Source organism: Sceloporus occidentalis, unplaced genomic scaffold (genome assembly GCF_023333645.1).
Source record: "Sceloporus occidentalis isolate IW3139 unplaced genomic scaffold, rSceOcc1.0.p SCAF_1, whole genome shotgun sequence".
NCBI lineage: Eukaryota > Metazoa > Chordata > Lepidosauria > Squamata > Phrynosomatidae > Sceloporus > Sceloporus occidentalis.
The window spans coordinates 6,247,026-6,267,041 of NW_028316981.1; the positions used below are offsets into that span (position 1 = coordinate 6,247,026).

The 20,016-nt window shown below is 45.0% G+C and overlaps 1 protein-coding gene across 2 annotated transcripts; it reads right to left on the minus strand.

The window, feature by feature from the left end:
• Nucleotides 1–545: 545 nt before the first annotated feature.
• Nucleotides 546–16,762, minus strand: LOC149320510 (major histocompatibility complex class I-related protein 1-like). Of its 2 annotated transcripts, XM_089501943.1 has the most exons (8): nucleotides 16,662–16,762; nucleotides 13,121–13,387; nucleotides 11,048–11,323; nucleotides 9,111–9,398; nucleotides 8,492–8,572; nucleotides 5,909–5,944; nucleotides 4,970–5,000; nucleotides 546–4,004 (listed from the first exon to the last, which is right to left on the minus strand). In XM_089501943.1, the coding sequence occupies exons 1-8, from the start codon at nucleotides 16,735–16,737 to the stop codon at nucleotides 3,938–3,940; spliced, it is 1,122 nt and encodes a 373-aa protein (XP_089358069.1). In that variant the 5' UTR covers nucleotides 16,738–16,762; the 3' UTR covers nucleotides 546–3,937. The 2 variants fall into 2 exon arrangements, with proteins under 2 accessions (XP_089358069.1, XP_089358070.1); XM_089501944.1 differs by lacking the exon at nucleotides 8,492–8,572.
• Nucleotides 16,763–20,016: the final 3,254 nt, after the last annotated feature.

The following is a 20,016-nucleotide window of genomic DNA, read 5'->3' on the forward strand; positions in this document are numbered from 1 at the left end:
GAGGGGGGGATACAGGATGCAGTAGCTTGCATTTTGGGGTTGAAAATGGGGCCAAGGGGAGATCATAACCAGTGCAGGTTATGATCTCCCCTTGGCCCCATTTTCAACCCCAAACCCCCACAATGCGCGCGCGCACACACACACACATGAGGTTTTTAAATTTGACAAAATGTGCGCATTCTGGCACCTGTCCCTTTAAAAAAAAGGAGGGGGAAGCACACTTCCGATGCCCCAATGAGTGCTGGAAACATCACCTATGACTATCGTGGAACTAAATTTGATTGACAGCCAGGCAACTTCATTTTAATTCGGGTTAAAATGCCCCTCATTTTTGTAGTGGGCACTTGCTTCCGGAGAGATTCGGGAGGGAGCCCCCCGAATCTGCCCAGTTCCTTCCACTTCAAAATGCCAGTGGGAATGGGGCCTAACATGGCTATGGCTTTGAATTCCATCAACATTACAGGCAGTATGGTCCTTTCCATGCTGGAAATATTTGTGTTTAATGAATAGTGGACAGAACAGATAGAAATGTGCATTTAATTTAATTTTTTAAATACTTTACCAAAATTTGCCGACTTCTTAATATGCAAGAAAGAATTTGTGGTTTACAAACATTAAACCTGGGCAAAGCTGACATTCCCTTCTCTCCCATTCTTTATGTATCTTTGACACCATTTCTAACTAAACCAGAGCAATTGTCTGTTAAGAAACACAGCTGAGAGGATGTGGTAATGTCATTACAGTAGTTCTAGGCAGGACATGGTTGAGAAGAAGTGGTATTTCCTTGAACTGGAGAATTTCCTAGACAACTGTACCTTTTTCTGGCTCACAATTTGGCTAACCGTAGCTACCCTTGGATATCTTCCCATCCATAGCACCTTCCATAAATATCTTCTTTACACTGTAACATAAACCCAGTTCAGTGCCTCTTTCAGGGGCACTTACACTCCTTAGGTTCAATGTCTGCAAACTCTAAACATCCCTAGAAATAGTGTCATGGCATTCATCACTGTGCTTAGAGAAAACACAAACATACAGAGAAAACGTGGCCATAGAAACGTGGCCCCTGCTCTCACTTATTTCACTCGAATGAGTATTTCAAAGGATAAGTAATTATATCCGCTATGCTTGAAGGAAAGTTAAAATAATGCAAATAATTTATATATTTATTTTCAGCCTCTGCTCAAGGCTCACGATGGGGTTCAACATGTAAAAATACAAAACACAATGTGCTGTTTTTCCTTACTTCCGTTATGCTACTGCTCCTGTTTCTTTTCTTAATAGAACTGTTGGTTTTGACTACAGTTGTTTAGGCAGTGCATATAGAACTTGTATGAGGGATTTGACGGTGCTATATGACGGGATATGTAGTGCTTGTTCAAGAGAACCTTTTTGCCTGGTGGGGTAATGAGCAGATGTGGGTGGGAGAGTGCTGGGACTGGCATCCACCAAGGTCCCTCTCACAGGAAGCCTGAAAGGGCCTTGGGTCAAGAAGGGCAGGAGGCCAGCAGGAGTGAATGTATGAATGTTTTGGTGTGTCAGTGAACGAGAAAAAAGCCCATGAACCTATGGGTGTATATGTGTGTGTGCATTAAGTACTATATGCTTGTAACTGGGGCTTATGGTACAAAAAAGTCAAGCTGTTCATTTCTTTTGATTTCTGAAATAAAAGTTTTGCTCTTATCGTACAGAAAACTGGTTTATTGAACTGAATGGAGTGGGCAGGTTCTGGTACCCCTGAAGTGTTTAAAATATTACAGCAATTCAAGGCAGGAAGCCATATATCCAGAGCTACATATACGACAATCCTATGCACATTTAATAGAATCATAGAGGTGGAAGAGACCTCAAGGGCGATCCACTCCAACCCCTGCCATGTAGGAACTCTCAAAGCATCACTGACAGAAGGCTGTCTGGCCTCTGTTTAAAAACCTCCAAAGAAGGAGACTCCATTACTCTCCGAAGGAGTGTGTTCCACTGTCGAACAGCTCTTACTGTCAGGAAGTTCCTCCTAATGTTGAAGTGGAAACTCTTTTCCTGCAGCTTGCTTCCATTACTCTGTGTTCTAGTCTCTGGAGCAGCAGAGAACAAGCTTGCTTTGTTTATTAAGGAGCTGTACAGACCTTCCCTTTTAGCATGGACTGGGGCCATGGCAACTACATGTTGTGGCCCTGATCTCACCTTTCTGTGGCACAAAAAGGAGCTACAAAAAGCAGCTGCTTTTTGCGCCCTGGAAAGGGCGCCATAATCACCACTGCTGCAGCTTTTCAGCACTCCTTTGGTGCTGCATCATGTAGATGAAGTACCAGAGGAGCACCATAATGCCACACGCTGTGTGGTGCAGTGCGCAGCGTCACGGCCTGGGAGCATAGTCAGGGTGTGCATCATGTAGATGCCATGCCTGACTCTGCCCCCAGGCCAGCCAAAGATGCTGGTCTGTACAGCCTGTTTTTTTACTTTGGAGTAAGGCCAATTGGACTCTGGACATTATCACTGCAGCCTTGTTTCTTGCAGCAATTGTGTTATGAAAAGAAACAGGAACAAACTGCTTTCAAAACAATTTCTTATCACGCCACTTTTCTTTTGCATGACTGCACTGCTTACAATGCTCCTCCCACCTTGCCAGTGTGATAAGCCCTCATTTCAATATTGGCATTACAGTAGTCAGTACTATGACAGGGCCTCATTTTCCTCTTCCAGTCCCATTCACTATGCCAAAGCCGTAACTCCACTCCTGTTGGTTTATTTAGGACCTATCCACATTGTATCTGTCGGGGTAAAGGGCAACGCACCCCATCTTGTGGAATATCACTAACCCCCACCCAACATGAATACTGCAGAATCTTTTTCTGCCAATAGTCTCGGCTCATCTTTCCCACCACAATTCCACAGTGGAATTCCTTCTTCATCCCTTCTCCCCACAATCTCATATCCTGACAAAACAGTCTTAAGCATGCAAACACAGCATGCACGTCCTGTAAGATTTTAGACCTCTCCCTGTTTATTATTATTTCTGATCTTTGAAAAGCAGGAATTTACTCTCCACGGTTCTGATACTCTCACATATGATTAGAAGCACTCTTGTCAACTAAAGTCTCTAAAGTCTTACAGGACGTTCTTGTGCACAACCACTCCATAGTTCCATCTGAGAAGATTTTCATACGAGGCTAAAAAGTGGTGTTGTAACAGGATAAAAGTGTTTTTGGCCAGTACTTATCAGACAACATTGTGTCCATCCTGGTACTGCCCTGTTACTGTGCTGTATCTTTTCATTGATGGGCAAACCCCATGAATCACTTCTCAATTACAGCACAACCACTGAAGTGTGAAAAGGAAGTGTGAAAAGCCTCTGCACTTCAATCCTGGTATTACAGGAGTCACGAGGCAGGATGGGCCTGATTCCAATGAGTTCCCTCTCCCTGAATTTTCTGGAGATCAAGCAACCAGAATCAGCTGAACTGAAGACCTGCAGCTGACAGGTGAGGCTGGCCAGTTACAAGGATGGCACTCTACTTTTTCTCTAGTCCTTGCAGCAGTAGGGCATCCTAGGACAAGGACCCAGACAAAACAGAGTGGAAAACAGCTGTCTTACAAGACCTATAGACAGGTCAACCTAAAGAGAGCTGGCCATACCTCCACTGGCCAAAGGAGAACTAAGATGTCCTCTGGCTCCAATTTTTGCCGTTTTATCTGAGGATGGCTAGAAACAGGCCTCAGTTCTGAAACAAAAATAAAGACAGAGGTGGGAAATATGTTATGTGGCCAGTGTTGCTTGACTACAGTTCCTGTCCTGGACAGCTGTACCTATGGAAAGTTAGGAGAGACTGCAAGGGTCACTTAATCCAACATCCTACCAATGCTGAAATCCATAGCTAAAGTAATCCTGAGAGGTGGCCATTCAAGCTCTGTTTAACCTTTTCCAAGGAAGGTCTTTCCCCTATGGTGATAGAAGGTGGGGGTTGATTCTGACAAAATCTGGAGAGCTGGCAGAAAGTCTTTGCATCCTGAAGAAACAAAGAAAAGAGAGAATTCAAACTTTAATCAATATCATGGAACTGTCAGTGCAGTCAGAGATCTGAAGACTCAAAGGACACTATCCCCTCACAGATCCAGCTAGGCACAAAATATCCTCCAGGCAGGGACCAAGTGTGCTACCCAGAGGTGTCTGTGTAAGGCATGCCCAAATGCTGGCTCAAGCAGATGAGCCAAGCTGCATACATCAGGGGCACTAACTTGACAGATCAGAGGAGAATATGTTTGTGAACCCACAAGATGGCTTGAATTCAAACCTTGGGCAAAACCCACCCTTCAAAGGAAGGGAAATCTGCCATGGGTGTTCAAATGGTTTGACTGAACAGGTGGCATAAGTTATTCTCATGTTACCTTTTTAAGAGGAACTAGTTACTTTACTCATCATCAATCGAACCACCCAACCTGTTGTTGCTGTTGTTACTGAGGTCCAGAAAGCTGACTTTATCATTATTAATTACAAATAACTACTGCTGCTATTATACCACTGGCAAATGTACCCCCTCCCCACCCCCCAAAAAAAGCTAGTTGGTTCCCCTGAGTGACCCACTCTGATATGGGACTGTGGAAGTTCTGAGAATAATGTGAAAGACCCTATAAAGCACACCTGCATAACTTGGCAGTAGGTAGGGGCCAAAAGTAAAATAGGTTGAACTTCTTTGGGCTGCAAATTGGTTTTAATTAATTAGCTAATTAATTAGTATTAATTCTGTCCTCCTCTTCCTCTCCCAGGCCCCCACCTCAGGAGAAAGCCAAGCAGCGGAGAAGCTTGAAGGTCGAGTGTTTGCCCCTCTTCTGCCTCTGCCACCTGGCCTTCTCAGGAAACAGCCTTGCAAGGCTAGTGTTTGCTTGTCCTTGGGAAACATATTGACTCCCTCATCCATCCAAGATAAATACCCAATCCCACTATATTCTACCACTCCCACAGTCATATACTTACTTGATGGATCTGTCAGAATTGTTCTGAGTTGCTGCAAAAGAAACAGGGAGGGGGGGGGAGCCTCAGTATCAAAGACTGTGTTGTGAGCAGGGAATTTCTATCTCATAGAATCATAGAGTTGGAAGAGAGCACAAGGCCATCCAGCACAACCCCCTGCCATGCAGGAACTCTCAATCTCCCCAGCTCCTTTCCTTTCTACTCTCCTTTCCCAAATTCAACCCTTCCTTCCCCATCAATTTCAATCTAGAATGGGCTTCAGCCAAAAATCAGTGGGGAAAAACATGATTTTCTTTTTCCTGTGGCATCCAGAAACAGGAGACTCCAGGGCCATCTTTCCAAACAGTTTATGTGAATTGCCTGAAGGTCTGTGAAAGGCAAGCCTTGTGAGCATATTTTATTCTTTGGATGTTAAACACTTGCAGGCAATGCCTGTTGATGTCTTCCTGAGTTTTCCCATTGTTTAGCCCATCTTTTTCTTAGCACAGAAGCCCATTAAGGAAAGAGCATAGAAGAGCTGCTCAACTCCTTTCATTTGTGAGTTGCATAGAAGCTGCATCTCTTCCCACAAACCAGCAGACAAGAGCAGCCTATAGATTGCTGGAGGCCCTGCAGATCAGTGAGGGCCATCTCCATTTGGAGGCAGAGGGAATCCTCTTGTCATCATCTACAGCATTGCTCCTCAGCCATGATATCTGGCCATTAGAGAATAAACAGTATCGTCTCCAGTCTGGATCATTCCCTTAATCCCTCAGCAACAATCCTGTCCTATATCCTATTGCAAGAAGTAACATCAGTGGAAACATGGAAAAAGGCCTTTACCATGTTGGCACCTTGTGTGCAGAAATCACATCCCATGAAAATTAGATTGCCTCTCTATTTTACTCCAAGATAAATGCCCAATCCCACTATTTTCTATCTCTCCCATATTCACATACTTACCCCTGATGGAACTGTCAGAGCTCTTGTCACTTGCTCCTAAAAGAAAGAGAGGCGGGGGGGGGGGGGAGAAATTCAGCATCATGCCTTGTGTTGTGAGGAGGGAATTTCTATCTCACCAATTCACTGTCCTTCTTAAGAGTCATTGGAGGAGTTGAAGGATACCCCAAGGGCCATCCAGTCCAACCCCCTGCCATGCAGGAACTCACAACCAAAGCATCCCTGACAGATACCCATCCAGCCTCTGTTTAAAAACCTCCAAAGAAGGAGACTTCACCACACTCCAAGAAAATGTGTTCCACTGTTGAACAGCCCTTACTGTCAGGACATTCCTCCTAATGTTTAGGTGGAATCTCTTTTCCTGTAGCTTGCATTCATTGCTCCGGGTCCTAGTCTCTGGAGCAGCAGAAAACAAGCTTACTCCATCGTCAATATGACACCTCTTCAAATACTTAAACAGGGCTATCATATCACCTCTTAACTGTCTCTTCTTTGGGCTAAACATATGCTTTCCCCCATTCAATCCTTCCTTCCTCATCAGTTCCAATCTAGAGTAGGCTTCAGTCAAAAGCCTATGGAGGTCAGTCACCAAACATGAAAATTGGTCTGTAGCATGCAGAAAAACTCCAGAACCATCTTTCAAAACTGTTTATGGGAATTGCTTGAAGGCCTGTGAAAGGCCAGTCTTGTGAGCAGATTTTATTCTCTGGATGTTTCCAGATACATGTAGTTTTCATTCATGGAAATGTGCAGATCCCATGTTGATGCCTTCCTGCATTTTCATATTGTTTCTCCAATCGTTTTCTTACCACAGAAAACATATTAAGGAAAGAGGACAGAATAGCTGTTCAGCCCCTTTCAAACAAACCAATAGAGAAGAGCAGTCTAGAGATTGCTGGGGGCCCAGCAGGTCAGAGAGAGCCATCTCTGTTTGGAGGCAAAAGGAATCTTCTTGTCATTAGCTATTTCATTCCTCCTCAGCCTTGATATCTGGCCATTAAGGAATCAAGAATTAATGGTGTCCTCTCAATCTAGTGCCTTCCAAATGTTTTGGGCCATTCCCATACTCTCTGATCAATGATCATGCTGTCTGAGACTGACAGGAATTGGAGACTCCAACATTTGAAGGGCACCAGGTTGGGCAAAGGCTGCTGGTGACAGTTCCCAGGATTCTCTAGCACTGAGCTAGGGCAGTTAAATTGGTCTCATACTGGATTGTTTCTGCAGTGTGTTTTGGACCTTAATTAAAAATACAAAACAGGCAATCAGACTATAAAAACAAAGACCAACACACAAATAATTAAAATGAAATAAGATAGATCGATAGATAGATAGATAGATAGATAGATAGATAGATAGCAGCTAAAAGCTGCAACCAAAACTTTAATTTTAACTTTAGTTAAAAACACCAAAATTATAATTAAATGCAGTGTAAAATAAGTACAGTGCCCCCACCATATCCACAGATTTTTATCCACATATTCAATCATCCATGGCTTGAAAATATTTTTTAAATGTAAACTCCCAAAGGCAAACCTTGATTTTGCCATTTTATGTAAGAGACACCATTTTACTATGCCATTGAATTCAATGGGATTTGAACATCCACAGATTTTGACGTTCATGGAGGAAGGGAATGGTCTCTAGGAACTAAACCCCAGTAAATAACAAGATCCCACTGTAATTCTTTAAACTCCCAATTAGAGGTAGAAAAGAAGAGGCCATGCACACTCCCTAGGGGAGGACACAGCAAAGATGTGAAGCCATTAGAGAAAAAGCCCTGGAGAATGGATTCCTCAGGTTCAGTCATTCCTGGTGAATCTAAAGCAGCTTATCATCTATGTTCTGTGATTACAGCCTTACTATGTAAACTGCTGTATGGGACAAAATTCCACAAGACCCCCACCCTTCCCCCCATTTCTACTGGTGCTGCAACTAATGGGAAGAAACTGAAACTTCAGAGAAGTTTGAGACAAAACTGGATAAAAGACAATAAATATGAATATCTTTCTGCTATTAAGGAGAAAAATCTTGCATCCCTCCAGATCTTTTCAGATGCTGCTATGCTATAGCTCCTTGCAGCCCTAGCCAGTACAGCCTTTGGGGAGTAAAGTTAGGATTTGCCATTTAACAATACCTGGAGGCCCACAGGATTCCCACCCCTGAGTTTGGGATCTTCAGTGGGGGTTTTCCTAGAGGGAAGAGGAGAGTCAGGCTCAACCCTGCCCCTACAGCCAGATGTCTCCACAACATTAAAAAAATTGCTTAGAGCAGAATAAACACATCATTACAAGACGTAAAATCCTTAAAAGCCGCATGGACTTAATTCGACAGAATTATGTTTATGGCCCAGGTGAAAATCTGGACAGTTGATAAGATGACAATCACCTGACTTCCAATCCTGAAAAAAATTGGATTCAGAAACCTAGACTTCAACTGTCAGTCATCAAGGAGTCATGTAATCTCAGAGTCAGAATGAATCCCCCGCGAAAACGTAGGGACAACTATATTTGCCATCAGCAGTCACCAGAAGAATTTACCCAGAAACAAGACACATGGCCCAGAAAACAATTCACACACACTTACTGAGGAAGCAACGGATGATCCTACTAAATGCCAGCAAAATAGGCACGGCTACCACGGGTCCCACAAAGATTCCCATGTTGACTAAAAGGGAAGAAACACATTGCTATTCAGACAGGATCTTAAAGGCCATCATCAGAAGCTCTGAAATACCTTAAGCAAGGGAAGGAACATATAACATGATCCACAGACTATGACCTTCTCTTGAAAAAACTCCTTCACATTGCAGGCTTCACAAAAACAATTTAATTTAAAAGAGAGACCAAATGTGTGTGTGTGTGTGTCTATTGTTTCAGGTCATGTTCATGCAATCCAAAGGCAGCTATAAAATATATTTTTACTTCCTCACTACTGTCAAACACTGAGCCTATATTTCCAAGGGTTATTTTTCCAGCTCCTTTATCAAACATCAAACTATCCCATTCCCTGAACCTCCAGCACAGTGGTACATCTCCTGCTTTGAACACCCAAACATGTTCATGGTCCTGTGGAGTTTTTGCCTGTGAAAGTGGCTGCAGGAGAGGGCTCACCTCCCAGAATCCTCCCTTTATGATTAAAATTCACATCCCAGTATCCTCCTGACAACCAAGAATTCATTCTTTTTCCCATTCCAATCTCTCACCACCAGGCTCTTCCAAGGCCAAGACTAGAGGTTCTGGCAGGCTGGCATGATCCACATGACACCGGTAGAGGTTCCTCTCTTTGGGGTCAATCTCGATGCTGAGCCAGATGTGGTACGTCCCATCAGAGTTGGGAGCAATGTTCCTACGGAAGGTCTCATGTTCCAAGATCTCCTCCCCCTTCCTCCAAGTGGCTTCGATCTCTTTGGGGTAAAATCCATGGGCCTGGCAGATGAAGACTTCTTGGCCATCCCCAACTGCCTGGCATGTGACCTTCCCCACAGGGGGCTCTGGAAGAAAAGAGTAAATTCTGCATCAAGACATCCATCAGAATCTTCAGAAGAAGTGGCAGGAAGAGGGACCTATTTGGACAGAGGGGCCTCATCTTTAGGGATGTGATGATCGTTCACTAAAGTTCAGTAACTGGGGGATAAGACAGGGCTCAGCCCCCAATTTTGTGACTATTTAGGGTGGGATGAGACACCTTTGCTGTCCAGAAATGGGAGAAGTGGAGGGAGAGAGAGAGAAAGGGACACCTTCCTTTACCACAGAAGCAAGTGCTACAGAGTAGGAATGCAGTTTTCATTCAATATTAGCCCATCTGAGCTTTGAGATCTTCAGGAGAGGCTCTTCTCTTTGTCCCATGCCTTCTCAGGCTCAGACTCCTTCTTTGGAGGTATTTAAGCAGAGGCTGGATGGCCATCTGTCGGGGATGTTTTGATAGAGATTTCCTGCATGGCAGGGGGTTGGACTGGATGGCCCTTGTGGTCTCTTCTAACTCTACGATTTATGATTCTATGATTTGGGGAGGAAAGGAAAAAGGAGGCTTCTTGGAGGCTGCTCCCAGGCTGTGGAACTCCAAGTAAAAACATTCCTATTCCTTCAGGTTTTTCAGAATTTGACTGTGGTGTGTTTTTAATGGTGTGCTGTGCTTTTTTGTCAGTTGGTATATAATATTTCTAATTGAATATTAGTGGTTTTAAACTTTACAAATTGTTTTAATAGTTTTTAAAGACAGCTTTTATCCATTTTATTTTTCTGTATAGCTTTTACATAAGTTGCACTGTTTTTAGAAAGTTGTAAGCTGCTTTTATGTCGCATAGGAAACAGTCAGGATATAAACAAAATAATAAATAAATAAAATTGGGGGGGGGCAGAATTCACATACATAATTCACACACAAACACACCCCTACCTGCACTTTTCAATGGTCCAGCCTACTAAAACCTTTAACTACATTTTTGGTACTGATTTTCAATGTGAAGGAGGGGGAATTTATCCTCACCCAAAAAATGACAAAGATATAAACTCTCTCACTCCACTATGTGAGCTTTGCACTTACTTGTACAAGAGAAACATAAATGTTTGCCTTACTTTTTTCTTCATTTAGAACCCACTGCTGCCCCCCTTTTAAGAAAAACTGAATGCAACTCTGGAAAAGAGTGAACTAATTTCCTTTGAAAAATGTAGCTTCCCTTTCTGGTTTCTGCTGAGCTCTGGAGTAGTTTGCTCTCAAGTAGAATATACCTACACATTCCTGGGCTGGATGTAACTTTGTGGTTGCTTGTTTTTGTATGCTTTCAAGTCATTTCCAACTTATGCCAATTCTAGGACAAACCTATCATGTTTTTTGTGTGTAAGATTTGTTCAAAAGGAGGGAGGGTTGTCGTTGCCTTTCTCTGTGGCTGACAGAGTGTCACTCGCCAAAGTTCACCCAGTAGGTTTCCGTGGCTGAGACAGAATCCAAAACCTGGTTTCCAGAATCGTACTTCAACCACTACATTATGCTCAGGTCCCAGGCCTTTGTCTGGAAATTGGATGATTTCTGATTGAGAAAAAAAAAGCCAAGGAGAGTATATGTGGTGAAGAAAGGTGTTGAGAATAAGGGTCAATCCAGCCTGGCAGGATCCCTCCCCATTTTGCCACCCATAACACTCACGTATCCTCAGCAGCATCTCTTTCCCATAGTCCAGGAATTTCTGCAGCCACTCAATGCAGTCCTCTTCCAGGTAGACCTTGGAGCTCTCGGCAATGGCAGGTTCGGCCTCCCACTCCCTCTTGGTGGTCTGGGCTGGCACATCGGCTGCTGTCCAGGTGAGGGTCTCCAGGTCCAAGCTGATGAAGTCCCTCCCGTCGTAGGCGTACTGCAAATGCCCTCCCTTGCTCCCATCTTTCCTCAGCTCACAGCTGGACATCTCCTGCCAGGTATGAAACCCTAAAAGAGACCCACACAAGGTGAGGGTGGGGGTCCCCTAAGCAGAGCTGTGGGGACAGCCTCTCCCTGCCACACACCAAACCCCACAAAACAGAGACAGGCAGAATTTTTCTTTTATGCCTCATTCCCAATACCTTTTAAATTGGATCATGAATCGGTTTGAACCGTTTCAAACGACCCTGGTTCCCACTTAATCTGAATTGCTGAAGTGATTCCAAGAAGGGGGGGCATGCTCTAGACCCATTTAACCCACGTCTTTTGATGCAGATTTTTTCCACTTCTTTTTCGACAAATCAATTCTGCACATGTGTGAACTACATGTGGATTGGAATTAATTTAGCTCCAACAGGGCTAGCCTGAACATAGAGGCTCCTCCCTCCATAACTGTCATCCTTCAGCTTGGGAGGGAGAAAATAGGCTGACCCAGCTCCATCAGGGCTAGCCTGAAGAAGCAGAGCCCTCCCTCCAGTCCATCTGCCTTGGTCCAGACCTCAGAGGGAGAGAAGAATGCTGGACCTGATCCCCTCCCCCCCCCCCCCTCATCATTCCCTTCTCCTTTTGTGTCGGGTCTTTTAGATTGTAAACCTGAGGGCAGGGAACCGTCTATTATCCCCTCTGTTGTAAGCCGCCCGGATTCCCAGTGATTGGGTGGCATATAAATAAATATAATGATGATGATTACGTATTATTAATTTAAATTTGCTATTTGATTTGACTGAGTGGAGCGGGTCCATTTTGAATTAATTCAGGCATGAATGTGAACCACAAGTGGATTATTTTGGAGGGGAAAATGAGATTGGGGCAAATGTACTGGGAACCACGCTTCGCTGTCATAGAATCACAGAGTTGGAAGAGACCACAAGGGCCATCCAGTCCAACCCCTTCTGCCATGCAGGAAATCACAATCAAAGCATCCCCGACAGATGGCCATCCAGCCTCTGTTTGAAGACCTCTGATTCGAATTGCACTGATTTATCTGTAAATGGGAATGGGGTCTTATTTTACCTCTGACTGACTGACAAGAGGCAGAGACAGAGGACATCAAAAAAGCCTGAATCGTTACTGAAGAATAAAAGCAATGAAATGTTTTATCCTGTTTTTTGTGCAAGATTTGTCCAAAAGGGGGTTTGCCTTTGCCTTCCTTTGAGGCTGAGAGAGTGGGACTTGCCAAAATTCACCCAGTTATCAACACCTCCACCCCATCACTTCATCCAACCAAATACACATAAGACATGTCAGGCTGGCATGCCCAATCCCAGGTCAGGGCCAGGATCAGGGCTGTTTTCCCATTTACCAACCTGGCATTTAGCAGCTGCATTTTCATACCAGAGGGCCGGTGGCCAAGGCCATGTAGAAAGGGACAGTTCAAGGGCACCCATTTGCAGGGATAGTTTGGGGGCAACCAAGTCAGTTCTTTTCATGCCCCATTCATCTTTAAAGCTGCTCTCTGCTCTCTCAGTTCTAAAACCTCTTACACCTTCCCTCACTATGGATTTTCTCTTAAGGTGGACTTTAATCTTCCTTCTCTAGGGAGCATGTGAATATGGGTGTGAGGAAAAGTAAGCATTTCTCTTCTCCTCCACTATCCTCTCTAATATGTTCTTCTTCATCTCTCTGCTGGAATGTGAAGGGAGATATCTGTTCCACTCCATTCCCTGCACTGCCTCCACTTTAATGGAGGGTTTCTTTTTTAATCAGAAAGGGTACCTCTCTGCAACTACTGGTCCTCACTTCTTGCCCAGAGACATATATTGGTGGAGCGAGGAATCTGCTATGGCCCTCTCAGCCTCCACTCACCTTCGCTCTGGTTGTAGCGCTTTTTTAAGGTTACCATGTCCCCTCTGAATTCAGCCTCTTTGCCTCGCATGATTTGGGTTTGTGCGTCCCAGTACTGTGCATCTGCCTTCTCCATCCAGGCCACTCGTCTTCGGACTCTCCTGGAGTTGCTGTCATACTGACAAATAACCTGGTCATCCACATAGCCAACAGAGATGAACTGGGGCAACCCCTGGCCAGGCTCTGACACAGAGGTACAGAAATGGCGCAGAGAATGTGAGGAGGAGCCTGGGAAAAAATCATACAGTGCTTTAAAGTTGGGCCCCCTAAAACTAAGAATCTGTCTCCAAGCCAAAACCCTTCCAAGATCCTGCCCCCCACCCCTGGTGTCAATCCCCTCCCCAGCCCAAGATGTGACTCAGTGCCTAAGAATGAAGGGCTGGGAGGGCTCTATCTATCCGTGAAGGAGGAAAAGTGGAAGAAATAGGCAAGGAGTGCAAGAAACATGGCCTTTCAAACAGGAGAGCAAACTAGAGTGGGAGAAATAAGGAAGGCAAACTGGCATCCGGAACTGAGAGAATTAGGAAAGGGGACATTTTTGGGAAGAACACAACAGTGGCACCTTCACACATCCCTCCACCACCCATGGCACTTCTCCGCAGCCTACTCACACCAGCCGTTGTGGGGGAAGTAGGGGTGGTGACAGTGAAGTTCAACGAAAACAACTTCCTTTTAAAAAGCACTTTTAAAATAGAACAATTAATATTTAAGCTAGTGGTCGTAACATCAGACTTCATTTTGCTATTTAATTATCTGATTTAGCCTATATTGGTGTAGTTCTACACAACAGTGCAAACGCCCCCCACCCAAAAAACCTGGTTCAAACAAAAAACCTGTTTGTTTGTTTGTTTGTTTTTGGGTTAAAAGGTTTGGCAGGAATATGGGGAAAGGCCTCCTAGGTGGCTGCTCCCAGATTTTGGAACTCCCTCCCTAGCGGCCTTCAAAAGTGTCAACTCCTGAAATTGTTTAACATGTTCCATATCCAGATTTTGAAAGCTAAAATAATTGCTTAGACACTAAAGCTATCCCGGGAATGCAGTGGGTTTACAACTCATGAGCAGTTGGCTATGGAGAAGTTGTCAGCCATGTATGTGCCAAAATATTTGAATGCTGACCAGAAACAAAGTCAAACAGATAACCCCAAGTCGATTCTGCAGCATTTGGAGAAATCTGGGTATAATTTTTTGGAACGACTAGTCACTGCTGAAGAAACATGATTACAGCACTATGATCCGGAGAACAAACAACAGTCCTTGCAGTGGCCATATTCAGGTTCTCCATGGCCAAAAAAATGCAAGACTCAAAGGTCAGAAGGAAAGGTCATGGCCACAGTTTTTTGGGATTTTGATGACTCCAGAAAGGCCTAACAGTTAATACAGAGTACTACTCTAACTTGCTGTGTCAATTAAAGGACGTATTGAAGGGAAAAAAGGGAAGGGAAGCTGTGGAAAGGTTTTCTCTTTTTGCTAGACAATGTACTAGCTCACAAGGTTGGAAAGACGATGGATGTTTTGAAGAAGTTGGAATCTGAGTACATAGACCATCCACCCTACTCACTACATCTTGCTCTATCTGACTATTCCGTTTCCAGACCTTAAGAAGAGTTTGAAAAGAAGGGACTTTTTGAATGACTCAGTGGTGACAGCAGCAGCAGAACAGTACTTCAGTGACCAGGCATCAGATTTATTGGGAGGGGGAAGGATTAAAGAAACATGAGAAACTATGTGCCATTTCCAAATCTTTATCATACCAGTCATCCTTCTCTGAACAAGTTCCAGCTTGTCCACATCCTTCTTGAACTGTGGTATCTAGGAATGGACACACTGAGGCCTGACCAAAGCAGAACAGAGCGACGCTATCGCTAGCCCTCCATCTGGATATTAGGCTCCTAGTGATTAAACCTAGAATTCCATTAGCGTTTTGGCTGCTGCATCACCTTGTAGGCTCATCTTTAGTTAGGGATCTTTTAAGACTACTAGGGCCAGTACAGACTGACCCAAAGGGTGCCCACCGCAGCAGCCGCAAGCCGGTTCAAAAAGTGGCAGCAAAATGCTACTCCTTTTTGTGCTGGAGAAAGGGTGGCTTTTCCACCATGGCGCTCCTGCAACATGCAGCATCTAAATGCCGTGCCGCCAGAGAGCCAAAAAGCTGCCCCTGTGTGGGCAGCAGAGTGGTGTAAAGCTGGCTTTGGGGTGTGGATCATGCATACACCACAGCCCCATGCCGCCAGGAAGGCAGCATATTGTGCTGGTCTGTACCGGCCCCTAGATCCTTTTCATATGGGTTAATCACCTTATATTTAGGCATTTTGTTTTTCCTCCCTAGATACAGTTGTTAACCTGTAAGAAACTGCAGGCAAAGAGATTCCAGCTCAATATTAGAAATTCTATGACTGTATGAAGACAATTGTAAAGTTTGAAGTTTTGATTTTAAAAAAAAATCCTGGGGCCTCTCCTTTGTCCTCCGACTGAGCTTCCCCCCACTCCCAATATCTCTTAAGGCATTTTAAGCAGATGGATGCCAAAGCCCCTTTCTGCCCGAAGGTAGATGTTTCGGGAGCAACTGGTGTCTCACACACACACCCCTTAGGGTGGCATCTGGTGTGATCTGCACCCCCAGTGAGGCCACTAACCCAGGGCCCTCCCAGGTATTTTCAGGGAATCACAGAGTTGGAAGAGACCACAAGGGCCATCCAGTCCAACCCCATTCTGCCATGCAGGAACTCTCAGTCAAAGCATCCTCAATAGATGGCCATCCAGCCTCTGCTTAAAGACCTCCAGGGAAGGAGATTCCACTACTCTCCATTGAAGGAATGTGTTCTACTGTTGCATAGCCCTTACTCTCAGGAGGTTCTTCCTAATGTTGAGCTAGAATCTCTTTTCCTGCAGTTTGCATCCATTGTTCCGGGTCCTGTTCTCTGGAGCAGCAGAAAACAAGCTTTTTCCATCCTCAATATGACATCCCTTCAAATATTTAAACAGGGCTATCAGATCACCTCTCAACCTTCTCTTCTCCAGGCTGAACATCCCCAGCTCCCTCAGGCGTTCCTCAGAGGGCTTCATGGTTTCCAGACCTTTCACCATTTTAGTCGCCCTCCTTTGGACACATGGCTCCAGATTCTCAATGTCCTTTTTAAATTGTGGCGCCCAGAACTGGACACAATACTCCAGGTGGGGCCTGACCAGAGCAGAATATAGTGGCACTATGACTTCCCTTGATCTAGACACTGTACTTCTATTGGTGCAGAATGGGGCTGGATTGGGGGGCACCTGGGTTCCCTTCCAACTCTATGGTTCTATGAAATGCCCCTTAAGGAGGACCCCAAGTGCCCCTCCCTCCCTCCCTCCCCCTTTAAAAAGGACACTCAAAATATTTTGTCTCCTGATCTGAAAATACCCCAAACCCCTCTTCCTCCTCCTCCTCCTCCTCCTCCCTCCCTTCCTAACAAAGGAAAAGGCGACCAGAAATAGCAACAACAGCAACAGCAACAGGAGCCACTGACCCTGGGCTGCCTGAGTTGGAGGGCCTCCCAGAAGCAGGAGGGCAGCTACTCCCAAAAGGGGCCCAAAGGGGAGCATCTAACTGGGACAACATCCGACTCCCAGGCAGCTTCGCTTCCCACGAAACTAAAGAAAGAGGAGGGGAGCAAGGAAGACCCTGGCTGACCTATAGGCGGACAGAGCCGGGATTGGATAGAAGGAAAACACTCAACCAATAGAGAGGAAGGGATTAAATGACGTCAGTGGTTGCTGGGCGGATCGCCAGGCGCTAAGTGAGAAAGTTGGAAAACGAAAGCGAAAGGGGTTCCTCCCCAATTTGGTGTGTTTTGTAAGCCGCCTGGAGTAAGGCCTTGAAAGTCCCTGTGACCTGGGGAGCCTTCTTTTCCAGGACCTGCCCTCCATTTCAACCTTCTGTCCAGGAGGCATTCCAAAATGTCCCCCATTTTGAGCAGGACTAAGGTCCAAAACACACACTGCAGAAATGATCCAGTTTGAGGCCGCTTTAGCTGCCCTGGATCAGTGCCAGGGAATCCTGGGAACTGTAGTTTGTGGTGGCACCACCAGAGCTCTGACAGAGGAGGCTCAATGCCTCACAGAACTACAGTTCCCAGAATCCCTTGGCACTGAGCCACAGAGGCAGTTAAAGTGGCCTCAAACTGGGTTATTTCTGCATTTTGAGCATCACTAAGAAACAGAGATTTCTATTTCTATGAGGTTTTTTAGCTTTGATTTTCTGTCCATGAGGAATTCCCCAAATGTCCCCCATTTTGAGCATCACCAAGAGGCATGGATTTCTGTTTCTCTGAGGGTTTTCCGCTTTAGATTTGGTAACATCCTCCATTTCTTCTTGTGTGTCCTACGTCCTTGTCTGGTTCCTCTGGCAGGAGAGCCTGGGACTGAGTAACTTCAGTGTGGAATTTGCAATGTGACATAACTTTAAACAGGCCTTCCAGTGTTTTGAATCATTCGGGGCTTTCTCCTCCCAACAAGGCTTTGAATCTGTCAGGTGCCAAGAATGGAAGAAGCTGTTTTCCCCAGAGGGACACGCGGCCTGAGCCATTTGGTGTTTGTGCTGTGTACCTTCTTCAGTCAGGTCCTCTTGTACTTTATGGCAATCCTATTCCCCAGGGTTTTCTTGCCAAGATTTGCTCAGAGATCTGCCCTGGTTTTTCCTCTGAGGCCGAGAGAGTGTGACTTTCCCCAAGGACACCCAGGAGGGGAGTCGAAGGGGGGAATGGGATCAAGTCCAGCCGATACTGCTAGTCCTTTTAATAAGACCAATTAAAAAAAGAACATTATAAATAAATACACTCGTCCCTCCACATTCGCTGGGGTTAGGAGCACAGGACCCCTATGAATGTGGAAAAACCACAAATAACAAAAAAACACTATGATTTTACCTGAGAGAACACCTCTCTAGGAACCTCTAGGTCCTCCAGGGCAAGTTCCGCCAGACATTGACCATAGAGTTGCACTGGAGGAGCTACAAAGGCCTAGAGGAGTGTTCTCTCTAGGAATCTCTTTCAGGGAGGCTTTTGGTTACTGTTGACCATAGAACTGTGCAGGTGGAGGACCTAGACATTCCTAGAGAGGATATACTGCATTAATAAAATCTGTGAATAATCAAGCCCACAAAAGTCAAAGCTGCAAATGTTGAGGGACGAGCCTACTGTAGCGGGTGAACCCCAAATCCACGAACCCGAAGGCCCGTGGCCTGCCGGTGGACAAGCAGAGTCAAAGAGACCGAATTGGCTAGGATAAAAAAAACGCTTTATTCTCTGCGCAGGGCAGCAGCACGCACACACACAGCAAGGTGGGCGTTATCAAAACTGCAGCCCCGAGGGCCTCTTGCCATCTTCTTTTATGCCCTTCTAACTCTACTTTTCCTAGCGTAAGCCAATCACAAAAGCGAAACAGCATTATGTCCTACATTGTCTTTTTGGCATTACATTTGGCATTACATTTGCTTGGCATTACATTTGCTTGCTGGCTTGGAATGTCCAGAGAGATAACTGTAAGATACATACTCGGCTAAGCTAGGCTCTTCAAGGCCGCTGGTTAAACACAGGCCATTGTATTCAGAGCCCTCCAGAGGAAGGAGGGGGTGATTATGTGAGTGTGTTTGCTACCGCCACACACAGAAAGAAAGAGTGGGGGCCAGCATAGCCCATTTGCACTTTACTCTGTAGGCTCAATCTATGGGCCTTCTGTAACTATTGATTCTTTTGCAAAGCAAAGTACAGAAGCAAGAAAGCATTATTATTATTGTGTTCCTCTCATACAGTCGGCTCTTCTTATACATGGATTTTTTTATACATGGATTCAAGCATCCATGGTTTGAAAATGTTTTAAAAAAGCATAAATTTCAAATATCAAACCTTGATTTTCCATTTTTTATATGGGACACCATTTTGCTATGTCTTTATATTTAATGGGACTTGAGCATCCACAGATTTTGTTATCCACGGGGGGGGTTTTGGAACCAAACCCCAGCGGATAACAAGGGTCCACTGTATTTATTTATAATGCTCTTTTTTCTCTCCCTCTGAGGCCACAGTTGGAATGGAAAGAGGGCTTTTCATCTGTCTCTAGGGCTAGACATGGTTCACCTGTTGTGGCCTGTGTGCTGTGCCCATAACCCTTGTTGGGACCTATGGAAATTACATGCAGTGTCCACCACGACCACCTGCAGAGTTCAACCACGTTGACAGGACGCCAAGAAGAAGGAATCTGTGAAGATGTCTTCAACTAATAATGACTCTTACAAGTCTTCACTCTAAACGAGGGCTTTAATCTTCCTTTGCAGTAGTTACAACATAGATATACACAGTGTATTGGACATCCGTCTCTAATACACACTATTTACACCAGCCAACAATAACACTACCTCTGAGGCAGCCACATTAACACACAACCATCTCACTGCCTCTCAGTAACAGACACAGCCCACTCCGAGGCACCAACTGTCTCTCTCTCTCTCTCAGTGACAGTTGAGAACTGACAGTTGACAGTTGCATCAACATTCCGATGATGCCGTTTGAATGCTGACACATTAGCTGCCACTGGAGCTCCAAATTATCTGCACAACAGCTCCCCCTAGTGGCCACACCAATGTCATTTCTTGACATCACCTCCATCAATTCTCAGGTGTACGAGTCATACAACAAAGGAAGGTGGCAAACTCTCCTTTGGAGATATGATAGATCCCTTTTCCAGGCTAGTAGGGCACACTTTTGATAAACAGACAGAAAAAGGGATGGGTAGACTAGCTGGGCATAGGGTAACAGCAGTAGATTTAAATATTGGATGTTATCAAAGTCTGCATCTGAGGATTTTGGTGTTCCTTCCTCCTGTCTT